Source organism: Prosopis cineraria, unplaced genomic scaffold, assembly GCF_029017545.1.
Source record: "Prosopis cineraria cultivar Desert tree isolate PC_DT_omini unplaced genomic scaffold, ASM2901754v1 PC9, whole genome shotgun sequence".
In the NCBI taxonomy this organism is placed as follows: Eukaryota; Viridiplantae; Streptophyta; class Magnoliopsida; order Fabales; family Fabaceae; genus Prosopis; species Prosopis cineraria.
The window spans coordinates 23631670-23646809 of NW_026555340.1; the positions used below are offsets into that span (position 1 = coordinate 23631670).

The 15140-nt window shown below is 27.3% G+C and overlaps 1 protein-coding gene across 1 annotated transcript; it reads left to right on the top strand.

Annotated features, from left to right (window-relative positions):
• The first annotated feature begins 11713 nt into the window (after positions 1-11713).
• On the top strand, positions 11714-14764 carry LOC129320371 (protein CHLOROPLAST IMPORT APPARATUS 2-like). The gene is made up of 2 exons (XM_054965796.1): positions 11714-13472; positions 14610-14764. The coding sequence occupies exons 1-2, from the start codon at positions 12440-12442 to the stop codon at positions 14762-14764; spliced, it is 1188 nt and encodes a 395-aa protein (XP_054821771.1). The 5' UTR covers positions 11714-12439.
• The last annotated feature ends 376 nt before the right edge of the window (positions 14765-15140 follow it).

Here is a 15140-nt window from a genome sequence, read left to right on the forward strand (position 1 = left end):
TCGGGATAACTGCGATGCAACATTCTTATTGAGAATATCTTTTCTTTAAGGAAATCTATCAAATGCCTATTCTTTATGGACCTTGTAGGAAGGTAACTTGTTCTGATGATAGATTGATTCTCGAGATTGAGTTATCTACTTATTACCTCCATTATTAAAGCTGGTAAATCAAGATTGTGTGAAAGATAGTATTGATGCTACAGTTCATGAAAGTGTGGGACAAGTTTCTTCATTTAATTTGATTATGTTTTTGGACATTATTTTCCTTTTATTTGTTTTGTGATGCATTGTGGGTCATTTTATTGATAATCTTACTTTTTATAGCAAAAAAAAAAAATATTCGGTCAAGGATTGTTTTTCAATTTCATAGCATTCATTTGTTATGAGACTTCTTATTACTTTAAGATTCCTTAAAATCACTCATTTTCATTCAATATTAGTCCTTTGTGGTATCTATTTGATTTTCTTTCACACTCTCCATTTCTCTCTTAACAAATCATTGAACCATCTCACGAGTCACAAATTAAAAATTGCGGTCACCTATTTCATTAATATTGATGATCAATCTTGAAGTAAACCAAATTACTTTTAAAAATTGATATCTTTTGAATAGATGATCTACAAAGATATAAAATTTCCATATTAATTATGTTTAAAAAAAAAAAAATAAGTGAGTTGTATCCTAAGCTCACGAAAACCAAAGTATGTCTTTAGATTTAATCATAATTTATAAAAAATATTTATAAATCTCTTATCAACAAAAATTTTTACATTAAAAATGAGATTGGATCCTGTAGTCTTATAAATTATAAGACAAGTCTCCATCAACTTAACCAACTTTTGTTACTTATTAGTTATTTTTGTTTTCATCCCTACATGGACAAGGTATGTGGTTGATTTAAATGTGATACTTTATGAGCATCCAAATATCAAACTATCAATTTACTTACGCAAGAAATGCGGCAACATGGGATAAGGAAAAATCAAAGAAATGCACAAGATTATCATTATACGAATTTTAGGCCATGAAAGTTTGTGATTCAATCTCAAGACACCTAAGATAAAAGAATATCGTAACCTGGGTTTAATATTAAACACAATCTGCGGGTTATAACAATTAATTTTGAATATAAAGGTATCACTTCATCTGCATAAAATGTGATTAGAGAACAGAATACACATTCGATCTCTCATGTATATATATTAATGTGTATCACTTTATTATATTCTCACAATGTGTGTGTATCACAGATCGTGTTTGAAATGGTCCTTGGTAAAAAGATTGTAGGACAAATTTGGCTTGGATGTAAGGCCCAATAAAATGCTGGGCCCATGATCTTCCTATTTTGAGTGGCGCTCACTGCTCAGTCCACTGGATAAGATCCGCTCTCAATTGAAAACACTGAACAATCTTGATATCCAGGTAATATTAATAAAAAAAATGATATCCAGATAATATACAATTTTTTGCATGATGTTGATGAAGAAGAAGATGATGATGATGTTATGAGTATCTGATTTTATTATCTGTCCAATCTCTGCTAGAATCATGACATTTGAATAGTGTATAATTCAATGCTAATAAATTGATTTTGTTAAATATATCTATATATAATAATTAACTTACACTTCATGGAGTGTAAGTTAATTATTCTAATAGAAAATCTGGGCCCTTGAAGATTTGTTGCTCCCTCCCTCCCTCTTTGTGGAGCAATTTTTTAGATTGAAATCCTTTCAAGTTAAGATTCATTAATTTATGTGAAGTTTTTTTTAATATTTTCATTTATTTTATTATTTTTAATGAATTATAAATTTTTCTCTCTTTCTTAAAAAGGAAAACTCCATGAAATTTATGATTTCTTAACTTGACAGGGGTTGAATCCTACTCTTTTTTTTTTTAATTCTTTCAACTTTCTCCTCACGTCTTATTGAGACGAGCACAATTTTTTCATTATCTTTTTTAACATATTTTAGTAGGTCTTGAATGTTAAAAGGATGAGTGCATTATTGAAAAAAATTTTAATTTTAATTTTAATAAAAGTGCACCTTTGGCTCGTTTAACATTACAAAATATTTTATTTTAATCCCTTAATTTTATAAAATATTTTTTAAGTTATGTAATCCTAACATTATTAGTTTCACCACAAAAATATCAATATTAAACTTTTAAATGTTAATAAAATATGCTCAAATGTTGACATAATATGTTTAATTTTTTAAAATAATAATGATTAATTGATTGGCACAAAAATATCATTTGAAACTAACAATATAATATTAACATTAAAGGATTAAAAAAATATTTTATTAATTCAAAACATCAAATTGAGACATTATATAAAGTAAGATAATAAAAATATACTTTTACTTTTAATAGATTAGCTATGCATGAAATAAAATTGACTTTCATTTAAAACAGAAAAAGAAAATTGTTTTTTTTTTTTGGTATGGAGAAGTGTAACTTTTTAACACTTGAAAAGGATTGTAATAGGAGGATCCCTGTGAGAAACAAAAAAAAAACATTTTAACGTTAAATGTCCAATTTTATATAAGATTTTCGTTTTGTTCATTTATTTAAAAAATCATTTTGAGAATGTTTTATAAACTAAAAAGGAAAAAAATATGTATTGATATTTATTTACATCAAATCAATTGGAATTTTAAATTCAAAATTTATACATAATTCTTACCAAAATATATATAATTTAATATTTTTATCTAAAATTTATATAATATAAATACTTATTTTTATTTAAAAAATTTATTATGAGAGGAGAGGGAGAATTGTGTGTAATTTTTATATAAGTACAAAAGGTGAGGAGAGAGAAAATGTGGCTGGCAACACTCTGACAATTTTTTTAATTGTATTGAACTCGATATGATAAATATCAAATTTTATATATGTTTACCACAAGAAAAAATTTGGAACTTGATATCTACCAGACAAAGATTCAATTTATAATAACTTGGTAAATATTTTTAAAAGTGCATTTTTAGAAATATTTTTTTTTAACGTGGTAGTCAATTTGCCGATCAAAGAGTATGTTGTGAAATTGTCCTGATGCTTGAAGAATATGGAAGAGATGATATGGTCCCCAAACAAGTGTGATATTTGTAAGCATGTGACTATTAGATAGTGACCCTACTAGCATGACAGCTGAGGGGTGATGTGTTTGTGCGCGCGCCAAAGCTTTATTTTAGAAAGATTGTGTTTCTTTCTTTGTGTGGTTTTCCCCAAGCTTTCAAGTCCTTTGCATATAATATGCTCATAGATCTTTGAAAAATGACCTCATTTGGATGCTATTAGTGTTTCCCTAATCACCTTAACATGCTTATCGCCTCTTCTCTCACCCCTTCTCTCACAACTTGTTAAAAACTAAACCAATCATTAAATCAATTATTAAGTTGATTTGAGAATTAATTATTAAAATTATTACCATATAGGCCATAACTAAAATATTGTATTAAACTAGTCAAGATATCAATTCAACGGGAAGGGTTAAGTAGTTAACTTAATTTTCATTACTATGATATATACATAAATATATATATATATATATATATTAAGTATGTTTAAAATTATAAGATATTTTTTAAAAGTTTGAATATCTAAAAGAGAAAACATAATAATGGTTCCCTATAGTTTAATTGGGTTTTGTTTTCAATCCCTATAAAGATTTTTTTTGGCCGATAGTCTTTATAAGAATTAAATAGTCTTTATAAAAATTAAAAATATTAAAACATTGCAGGGATTAAAAGCAAAATCAAATAAAATTATACGAACTAAGAATTGTATTTTCTCTATTTAAAATTATAAGGTATCTTTTTGAGCAAAAAATTATTAGCTATCTTGGTGTTTGATTGTTTTCTGAGAGCAATTATTTATTCTTTTCAACAGCGCCATTTTTAATGATGAATATTTGAATTTAAAGGATGGTCATTTTTAACGATGAATATTGAAATTAAAGAATATTCATTTTTAATGACATTGTTAACTGTTTTTACGAAACAAAAATTAATTGAAATGCCATACAATTGCAATCGGAGTAAGTCTACGTATGCAAGTATATTATGGGTCCGTTTGATTTTCCTTCATTTCACGTTCAAGAAGTAAAATTTTACTTTCAGAAAATTAAAAATTGTTTGGGTAGAACATTTTATAAAAAAGCACATCCTGAAAGTATATTCAAGTAGTGGTTGAAAGTGAATTTCTGAAATGTAACTATTTGAAATTTTTGAAAAGTGAATTTAAAAAGTAGGATATTATTTGACCATACTACCCTAAGTTTAATCTCTTATTCTTTTATTTAAAAAATAGTTAATTCATTAAAAATATAATTATTATTTTAATAATAATAATTAGGTATCAATTTTTTTAGTATTATAAATTGAGTAATTAATTATGCTAATTTTTAACATTAATGTATAATAAAAATTACAAATCTTTATTACATCTTTTAAAATTACAAATTAAAAAATACAAATAACTAGAGATTAAATTTTTAACATTATAGATAAAAATTTATGTTATTTAAAATCTTTATTATATTTTAAATATATTATATTTGTATAATAAAAATTATAAATCATTATAAATCATTGTCCTTTTTGGTAATTATACATTTAAAAGCACATTTTCTTATTACAAACCAAATAACTTTTAATGTATCAAACTGACTTTTGAAAAAATATATCCAAACATAAATTTCGTTATAACAACTGACTTTCATTAAACTAATTTTTATCAAATGAACTTTCATCAAATGAACTTTTGATAAACTGAAAACCAAACGCACACTATATGCAAACCCACTTTATGTATCTCCTATAAGCGCGTGTGCCTGCTCCCACCACTTGTAAAACTAAACCCGCTGTTTTATATATATATATATATATAGGGTATTTTTTATTTTATTTTTAATAATTTATAATTAATTCTAAATAATTTTAAGAGAATTCAAATCCAATATTTGGAAAATATTTATGAATAACAAAAGAGAAAATTTATATTTCAAACAAAAAGGCAAACCTTAATTTATTTCACATTTTAAAATTCATCTCTCATTCAATAATCTACAAAACAAACTATGATGTTCAGGGTTAAATGGTAAATTACCACTTAAATTATAAGTTAAAGAGTATCTAGGATTCGAAACTCATTTTTTTGCAATATTTTCCTTTAACATCTTAAAACAGTATAATGTGAAATATTAATTTTGATTGTTAATTGATCTAAAAAATTACAAAAAATGATCAATAAAATTTTTTTCATTCTTTTCCATCATTTTGGGTCTTTATTTGTAATTGTTGGATCATTTTTTATGATTTTTTTTGCTATTTTCTTAATTTTTGAGATTCTGTTTCATTAATTTTTTATCAATTAATCGATAAGTTAATATTTGTTAATGTAATAATAATATTGTATTATTTTTAAAAATTAAAAAAATATTATATAAAAAATGAGTTTAAAATTTAATATGCTTTTAAACTGATAGTTTGAGGGTCAAATTATCATTTAAGCCATAAAATTATGAGATTATTTGATATCTAAAACTACCATGTCATATTCAAAAATTGTTGAGTTCAATTAAAAATTAATCCGACATAATTTTTTCACTCACATTGTTGAAACTCCTAAAATTGAGCTTTTATCATCCAACCCATTTCCCTACTAGTAAAAATGAAATTGAAATCCGTTAAATCACAGTTCCATCTTCCTAATTTTTCCTAACCAATCCTCATCTTTCATGGCATGAGAAAATTCAAATAATGTTGTTTTGAAGATCCACTATTTTAGTTAATGCAAAAAAAAAAAAAAGACGAGTTTTTCAATGTATAGCACAAATTTTAAGAAATAGATAAAAAAAACTTTTAGTTCTCCAAACTTGCCTTGATTATCCATTAGTTCTCTCAAGTTTTATGTTTTATTTTTATTTTTTTATCAACGTGGTCTCTTAAACTTGTTTTAATTATTGATTTAGTTTTTATTATTTAAAAAGAAGACGACACTGTTAAATTTAGCTGACGCGGATAACGAAATAAATGTTTAGGTAGGAAAAAATAGACTTAAAAATTAAAAACAAAAGAACAAAAGAACAAAATGCAAAAGGAATTATATTGATAAAAGTTAACTTAATTTAAGGGTTAATTTATTTTTATTTATCTACATATAATGCATGGCAAGATATCAGCATATATTACATTTGAGAGTTAATTTATATTTTAAACTTTAAAATATTTATATGATAATTTAAGAAAACATGAGGAATCAAATCAATAAAATTAAATTTAAGAAACCAATTTGATAATTAAAGCAATCATGATGGATTAAAAATTTCGTTGCAATGAATGTTATATAGTATAGGCATGATACCATAAGCCATCACATAGACCTAAGCGTAACAAAAGATAAACATTAAAAATTAGATTTATGTGTGAAGAGAAACCATGTGGCCAGAGAGTTTGAAGATACTTGAATAAGCAAATTCATCTTAAGTGCTCATCAAGATAATGGGATCTAAACAATTCATATTTTAATTTGGATGGTCTAGATTTAAAAAATTAATTTTACATTTTAAAAATAAAAATTTATAAACAATTTAATAAATCTTTTCATGACCAATATGATTCAAATTTAATTAGGAGGAATCAATTTAATATTAACGTTTTAATATATTGACTATTCCAAGGTACCATACACGATCCATGTTTAAAAATTTTAACTTATAATTTTTTTAAAAAAGTTCCAATTATGAGATTTTTCATTATAATTTTGATATTTTAGTTATAAAATAAAAATTATAAAAAATTTAATATTAAATCCAAACCTTGTTGAGTACATCTTAATATTCAATATATAAAAAATGAAAATTTTTATGCTAAATTAGACCCTCTAAATTAAATATGGATCAGATTAGTTATGAAGAGATGTTTATTAAATTTTTTTATAATTTTTATAAATTTTTTTAAAATATAAAATAAACATATAAAATTTATTTTTTAAATTTAAACCATTCAAATCAAAATTTAAATGATCCATATTTTATCACTCTAATAAGAACCCAAGATAAATTTGAAGAAGTAAAATCACATGCAACTTTCAAAATTTGTACTGTGTATGATAGCCTAACGTACGTACATTTCATCAGCATCATCAACAACTTGTAAGAGTTTATCTGAAGAGCTTCAATGGCTGTGAGGATTCCAAGTCACTGAATCGTTGAAGATAAGGTAATGCCAAATAATATCACGAAACCACCTAATGTTCTTCAGCAATGTGTCATATGTGGATAAGCTCCTTCCTTCGCTTATTTTCACTGAATAATTCTTCAAACTCTTATATCACCTCTCATTCTTTATCGTTACTCTCTCTCTCTCTTACACACACACACACATTGTAAGAAATTTAACTTATCCACGAAACCCTAAATGCAAGGTGGATGTTGGAAAGTACAATGATATTTGAAATACATTACTTTGCAGGTTACCTTGGTTCCAATAAAAAAAGTTTTACTTTTCCATCCAAAATTATAAGATATTTTTAAATAAAATTTTACATATTACTAAATTTTATTAAATACACGTAACAACTTTATTTTTAAAAAATAAAAATATAAACTTATAAAAATACCTTTTATTTAACAACTTTTTTTGGTTAGTTTCATTTAACAACTTTAAGTCCGCACTTAGCTAATATCAAATGGAGAGAAATGGTAGTATTGGAACAAATATATTTAATAAAATTTCAATATTCTTAAAGTATCTCATATTTTGAAACATCAAATATTTTTAAAAAATAACTTATAATTTGATATAAAGATAATATGTAGTCATTTAAATACCAGATTTGTACTCAATTTCCTGTCAGCGTAGAAAATGCTTTTACAAATAATTGTGACTTTCAATTCAACATGGCAATGTTTAAATATGATCTAATCAGAGTCGTGTAAAAAAATGTGCCGTGTTTTCCATTAAAAGATTGAGTATACTTTATTATTTTTATTTTATAAAGTTGAGACATAAAAATATATTTTTAATTTAATTGTTTATTTTTATTAAGTTATATATATAGGTTCAAAAATGTTTCATAATTCAAATATGAGATGTCATAAAGATAAAGCGTATGTATGACTATTTTAAATGAAAAATCAAAATTAAAAATTTATTTTTTAATAAAATTTTTTTCTTAAATTAGAAAAAACGCTTCATAAATATCTCCCTCTCTCAACGAAAGAGTTGTGTAAATATCTCTCTCTCACGCGCATTTACATACAAGTGCATGAATGAGATCCAACTTAATTTTAATCAGCTTTTGGACAAGTAATTTTTAGATATTTGCCAGATATATAGAATAATAAATAAATAAATAAATAAATAAATATGACTCCTCTATAAATATTTTAAGATTGAGATGAGATGATGATTGGATAAATTTTGGCAGGGATGAATCTGGGAATTGAAAACCCAAATTGTCTGAGAATTGTTCTTTTTTCTTTATCTTAAAATTACACACACACACACACACAGTGCGTGTGTGTGTAATATGAGGAAAATCAGGGAAGCTTGTTTAGTTAAGAAATTTATCATATCAAGCTGTAATTTTTCATAATATCATATTAATTAATCTAAAAATTGAACAATTAAAGATATCGGAAACCAACTCAGATTTGTATGAATGGTATAAATTATTGTTTCCTAAACAAATAATTGAGAATTTAATTTGTAACGTTACTCTGCTAAACAAATATTGTTTGTTAGGAAGTATCTATCCTCTGTCTTCCACATTCGCAGTTTGGTGAATGAAAGAAGGACGTGAGTGAAACCAATAGTATTGTCCAGGCCAAGAATGTGTAGATCTAGAAAAATAAAACGATGGTCGTGCAAAAACAAAAAGATTTGGAAACGCATAATCCTGAGTCGATGATCGTTGTAAGCACAACGTAGTGAGCCAGAGAGCCACAGGTTAAGTGGCAAAAGGCCGAAAGCCACCAAAAAGGTTCAAATCATTGCTCACACGAACCCATCCAAAACTCTCAAGTTTGAAATATCTTTTCATTAATATATTACTTTATCATTAATATATTACAAAATTTATTAAAAAAAGGCAATAGGTCTAATACTACCCAAATTCACACAGATATTAAAAACTATATTGATCATTAATCTAATTAAAAACTTAATTCAAAGATTAATAATTAAAATTGTAGTCAAACTGTAGTTATACCAATTATAAATAAAAGCATTTCATTGAATTTGTTAAGATAATAATTTAATGATTACAGATTGAATCAGTTAAATTAATTTAAATTTTAATATTAAGTATTTACCCAAATATGTATTCTTAATAAATAAATAAATTTATATTTATTTTAAAATAAAATATCTCATTAAAAAAAATAAATATAAAAACATAGTATTAATTTAAAAATAATTATGTGGAAGTAAAATTTAATTAAAATTTTATTGGGAATATAATTAGGGTAAATTTATAATTTATAAATATCAGTATATTTCAAATCCCTGAGCTCCTAAAAGCTGACCTCGATACACGTGAAAACTCAGATGCTCCTTACCTCACAAAAAGGTTGTCCACGTATGCCCTAAGAATCCAGTTCATCCAATAAAAGGATGCCACGTCACAAGATAAGGAGCCTTTTCCATAAGCCCCAGAGAGAGCTTTGCAGGTGGTAGGGAATGAGAATGGCACACTTGGAATAATCCCACAGGTACAACCATGCTAGGCCATCCTCTAGATTTTATTCGCTCAATTACTTATTTGCCCATTTTTGTACCACCATATCACAATCATGCCATTACGTCCTCATTTTCACCTTTTTATTTGAGTTACAATTACAATTTTTTTTTTTAAAAAATAAAATTGATAACTTCTTTCTGTGAGAGTATTAGAATGGAACTTTCAACAACTTAAAGATATAAACCCTTACTATTTACGCTAACGTGAATTAGTAAAATATAATTCTTTCAAATCATTATAAGAAATACTTTAATTGTACAAACTTGATGTGATTTTGTTTGATGTTATTTTGAGCAATCTAAAACTATTATACTCTTATATGCATGGAAATTTATTACTCCCTCCCTTTGAAAATAAAAAGCATTTTTTTAGGGGTTGAATACTTAAGAATTTAAGGTATTTTTGATATTTTAATGTATAATCAATACTTTTTTTAAGTACTCCTATTGAATAAATTATTTTATATTTATTTTAGAGTAAAATATTTTATTAAATAATGATAAATATAAAAATATGGCTAGTTTAAAGATAAATAATTATTTTATTAAATGCAAGATTTAATTAAAAATGTATTATATTTTTGAATGAATGAAGTATGATTTTTTTCTTGAACAAATTAACAATAAATATAATAACTCTAAAAAGTTGCTAATTCTGGCCAACGAAAATTAATTCATATACGTGCATCTCATATTTATAAGTACATGAATTTAATGCTGGCAAAAACAAGACATGAATTTAAATCATGCTATAAATATGAAGGTTTTTTTAGATATAATTTAAAAATATCTTTATAGATGTTAATTTAACTTGAGAAAATTATCCCAATTGTTGTGAGCCTTTAGCATCAACTCGCCTATTTTTTTTTTTTTTAAATGCAATGAACATAGTAAGAGAGATTCGTTAAGCCATTAATGAAAGAGAAGTAAGAAAGCCATAACAAATGTGCTGTGTTTATTACAAAATAATGAGAACAGAAATAAAAGGCCGGCTCCATGCGTGAATTGCATTACCTCCTTTCAAGTTTCCAACTTTCCATCATGATTTTAATGTTATTAGTTCTGTTGGCTCTTTTTCTGACAAAATCTTATATTACAACTTTTTTCTTTCACATTTCATGTTTCATACACCAGTTATTTAAAAATTAAACTAAATCGGATAATTAGACTGGTCAAATTATCAACCCGTTAGACTAATGGTTTAGTCAAACAAAAAACCGATTTTGAAAATTGGGTTGGATTGAATCATTTTGAATTGACGATTGAATTAAGAATCGGTTTCGGTTTTCAAAAATTGGACTTTTAAAAAAATGTCTCTTTTTTATTTTTTAAAAAATAATTAATTTTTTAATTATTTGATATTATATTGCATTATGTGGTTTATTTAGTTATGATAAACTTAAACTATTTAATTTTATTTTTAAGTTAAGTAGAAATTTCATATTCATTTCTTATATTTAAATTATTACATACATATATAAATTTTTTTAATTTAATTATTACGTTACCTGTTTAATCATTGATCCAACCCGATTGAACCATACGAATTGTGAACCGTTAACTTTTCTAATTTAATATCTGGTTTGGGTATAAAAACATTGGCATACACTCACTAAAAATTTAATCATGGTCACAAATTTAAATTTGAATTTAAAATTTTTAGTTAAACTAAATCAAATCCCTAACCAATTATTTCAAATACTACCATTTATCACAGGCATTCGAATTTGAAGGTAGAAACAATAAGGTACAGGGGCATTTTGGTGAAACGACAATGTAAAATAATTGAAAATGGTGAGAGATGAAAAAAAAAAAAGCTTAATGTGACTGAGTGGTCCCACATTCGGAACAGCAGAAACTGAGCATCGTCCCTTCCTTCGTTCTCATCTTCTTCGCCATTCCACCCCCTCCAGCCATTTTACACACATACACAATCTCTCTCTCTCTCTCTCTCTCTCTCTCTCTCTCTCTCTGTGACACAGCCTTAGTGCCCAATTATGTCCCCCTCTCTAAAATTTTTTTGCCTATATATATCTTCTCCTCGTGACTTGCTCTGTTCTACGCTCTCATCACCCCCTTCTTCTCTCTCTCACTGAATATTATCACCAGCCAACAAAAATTATCACTTCCCTGGACATTTTAGCCCTCACTTCTTTTATTAGAGAACTTTCCTTTCCCAGAAAATTTTCTGATTTTCCTTAATACCCAGACACCTATCACAGCTTTGGTAGGTATCTGGGTTGGGGGTTGGGGGAATTACTTTTCTGGGGATTTGGGATACCTACTACTCTACTTTGCTTCTTCGGTTTTGTTTGACTACTTGGGAGCCAAGTTTTACTGTAATCTTCAGATTTTTTAATACAAGTTCTGGGTTCTTCTGTTTATTATTATTATTATTTGCCCCAAAAGTTCTTTGCCCTAAAAGTTCTTGGCTTTTTCTTCCCCTTTTTGTTTGTTATTTTTCAGGAATAAAAGCCGTCCACTGTTTGTTCCTTGTACCTTATGGGTTTAGGGTTTTGTACCCTCCTCTCTCAGATATAGCTTTCTCTTCTTTTTTAATTCGGCAAAATGAGGATTTTTTCATGCTTTGCTGATTGTGATACTGTTTAACTTTCAATAGCAGCTTATGAATTTGAGCTCAAAATCTTTTTAGTTGTGAGGTTCATCTTCATACCTGTTCACAAAGATGTCTTCGATCTTGACTGGAGCAGGTGGTGGAAGAACCTACGGGTTCGACTTCGATTTCGTGAAATCTCCATCTCCGTCGATCCGACCTTCTCATACATCTTCATCGTCTACTTCTTCGACTTCTTCAACAATATCTGAATCCAGCAATTCCCCTTTAGCAATCTCAACCAGAAAATCTCGAGCTCCTCGAAAGAGACCAAATCAAACCTACAATGAAGCTGCTGCTCTGTTATCTACGGCCTATCCCAATCTCTTCTCCAATAAGAACCTCAAAAAACCAGGCGAATTCTCCCGACCTAGTGATGCTGCTTTTCTGGACGAATCCGCTGAGGAATTGTTCTTGCCTTTCAGAGTCTTCGACGATTCTGCCTCCTCTTTCCTTCTTCAACAACAAATTCAGCACAAATCTAGTTCTCTAATGGAGCCTAAAGTGGTGAATCTGCAAGAGAAGTCGTGCCAGAGTCCCGGGGAAATTATCTCAAGAGTGAATTTGCTGGAATTGGACGATGATTGCGAAGAAGATTTCGATGCCGAATCTATTCTCGATGAGGAGATGGACGAGGGAATCGATAGCATCATTGGAAGCAGAACTGAAGAAGATTCCAATGATGCATCCTGTCACGGTGACAGAGGGAAAAATTGGAGCGTGGATTCCTCAGGATTCGGATTTGGCTCAAAATTCGATTTCCGGCTAGGGCTGGTGAAGGCTCTCCGGCGTGTCGATGACAGCAATTGGTGGAATTTCCCGGCGGTTGACATAGTGGAAATCTCGCCAAGAATCAACAAGCATACATCGTCGTTTGCTCCGCCGGCGGATAAGGAGAAGAAGAAGAAAACGACGACGACGAAGAAGGTGGCTGAGAAAACTAAGGTGAAATCTCTCAGAGGAATTTCGATTCCGAAATCGAAGGCTTCGAAATTGATGTTGAAATTGAACTACGACGACGTTTTGAGTGCTTGGTCAGACCGAGGGTCACCGTTTGCCGACAGAAGTCATTGCTCCGATTTACCGGGAAATGATGCCAATTTATGTTCTCCATCTCTGGCCAGCCGATCAAAATCCAAAAACAAGAATAAGAAAGTTTGATCTCCCTGGTTGAAGACGAGCAAGAAGCTCTTAGCACACTTTCCCTTTCTTATTTTTCTTTCCTTTTTTTTCTCCAGTTTGAAAATTCCCATATATATTATAGTACCACATTTCTATTTATTGTTATTTGCCTTAAAAAATAAAAAAATGAACTAGTACTTACAAATATATATATATATATATATATTTTATATATTATATTGAAAATAATTATTACTCATTTTCAAATTGTTTAGCCCCCAACGTTTCTGTACATCTCTCTCTGCATGTGTGTGTATATATATATCAACCATTTCAACCTTAATCTTTGCTAAATTCACTATTCTCCTGAATTAACCTTAGATGAGTACCTTGTTTTTATTTTAAATGAGTATAAGCTAGTGTTATTTATTTTTAGGTCAACAAATTAGGATTAGTGTTAATTTAAGTATTAAGTATCGTATGATATTGGTATTGCACGTAAATAAATGCTAATTCTTATATAGTGCTTGATATTTAAAAATTATTCAAAATATGCAATTTTAAAAATGATTTTAATTTTGTTGAGTATATAGTGAAAGAACTTTCAAATTAACAGATGAAAACAAACCTATTGTATTTATTTTTATGTTAATTTTTTATTGAAAAGATATATTGAATTATCTAATTACTCGAACGTATTTAAATTATTTGAATTGTGATTCGTTAGTGCATAAATTATGATGAGAAAGACATTTATTTTGAAAAATATTAATAATTAATAATTGTGTATAAAAAAACAATTGTTAATGCTATACATATTGGCCATGTGAGTAACAGTATTAAAATTCGGCATGGTGAACTCAATTCTTTGAGGGAAAAAAAGTGTATTTAACACATATTCCAAATCCAATATATTTGTACGAAATTTAAGACAAGTTGTATTTATTTAAAATTTGTGTATAATGAATCGTTATTCTGTTTATATTTTATGCTAAGGATTTCAAAGTCATCAACGAGTTTGTGAATTATGTTTTAAAAAACGTGAGAATAAATATTAATAACTTTTGAAGTAAATTATATAAATAATGACGTATGTAGTATTGGATTTGGCAGGCCCTAGCGGCCCAAATAGATTTGGTGACAAACATAGGAGGAGTGAGAGAAGCATGTGTGATGCGCTACAAAGAAAAGCGGCTTGCACGGCTCGTCTCTAAGAAGATCAGATATCAAGTCAGAAAAGTCAACGCTGATGAACGGCCCAGGATGAAGGTATGATTGATTCACTTACAATTTGTTTTATTTATAGATCATAGATAATATTTCCTCTGTTTCAAAGTATATGCATTTTAATATCTTTATATAGATTAAGAAATGTAAGTACTACAATAAAATATTAACTACATTGTCAAATTTATTGTCGTAGCTTAATAAATATTATTTGAAATTGTTAGGGTAAATAAATATATATTACGAACAAATATTACTAAATATTAATCTGAACTTCTGAAATGACATGTGAAATTTAAAAGAATTTTTTTTAAATCAATACATATATTTTGAAATAGAGAGAGTATTTCAATACTCACTCTAACTTGCATTAAAATGTATTTTGAGGAGATTTTGGGCATGTTTGTTTAAGTTTTTTCATGAA

What these genes read in the sequence shown, in the direction of transcription:
- LOC129320371 (XM_054965796.1), top strand. Translation starts at nt 12,440, where the DNA reads ATGTCTTCGATCTTGACTGGAGCAGGTGGTGGAAGAACCTACGGGTTC. An exon ending in GGGAAATGATGCCAATTTAT is followed by an intron (nt 13,473 to 14,609) that starts GTTCTCCATCTC and finishes GGCAGGCCCTAG; the next exon opens with CGGCCCAAATAGATTTGGTG.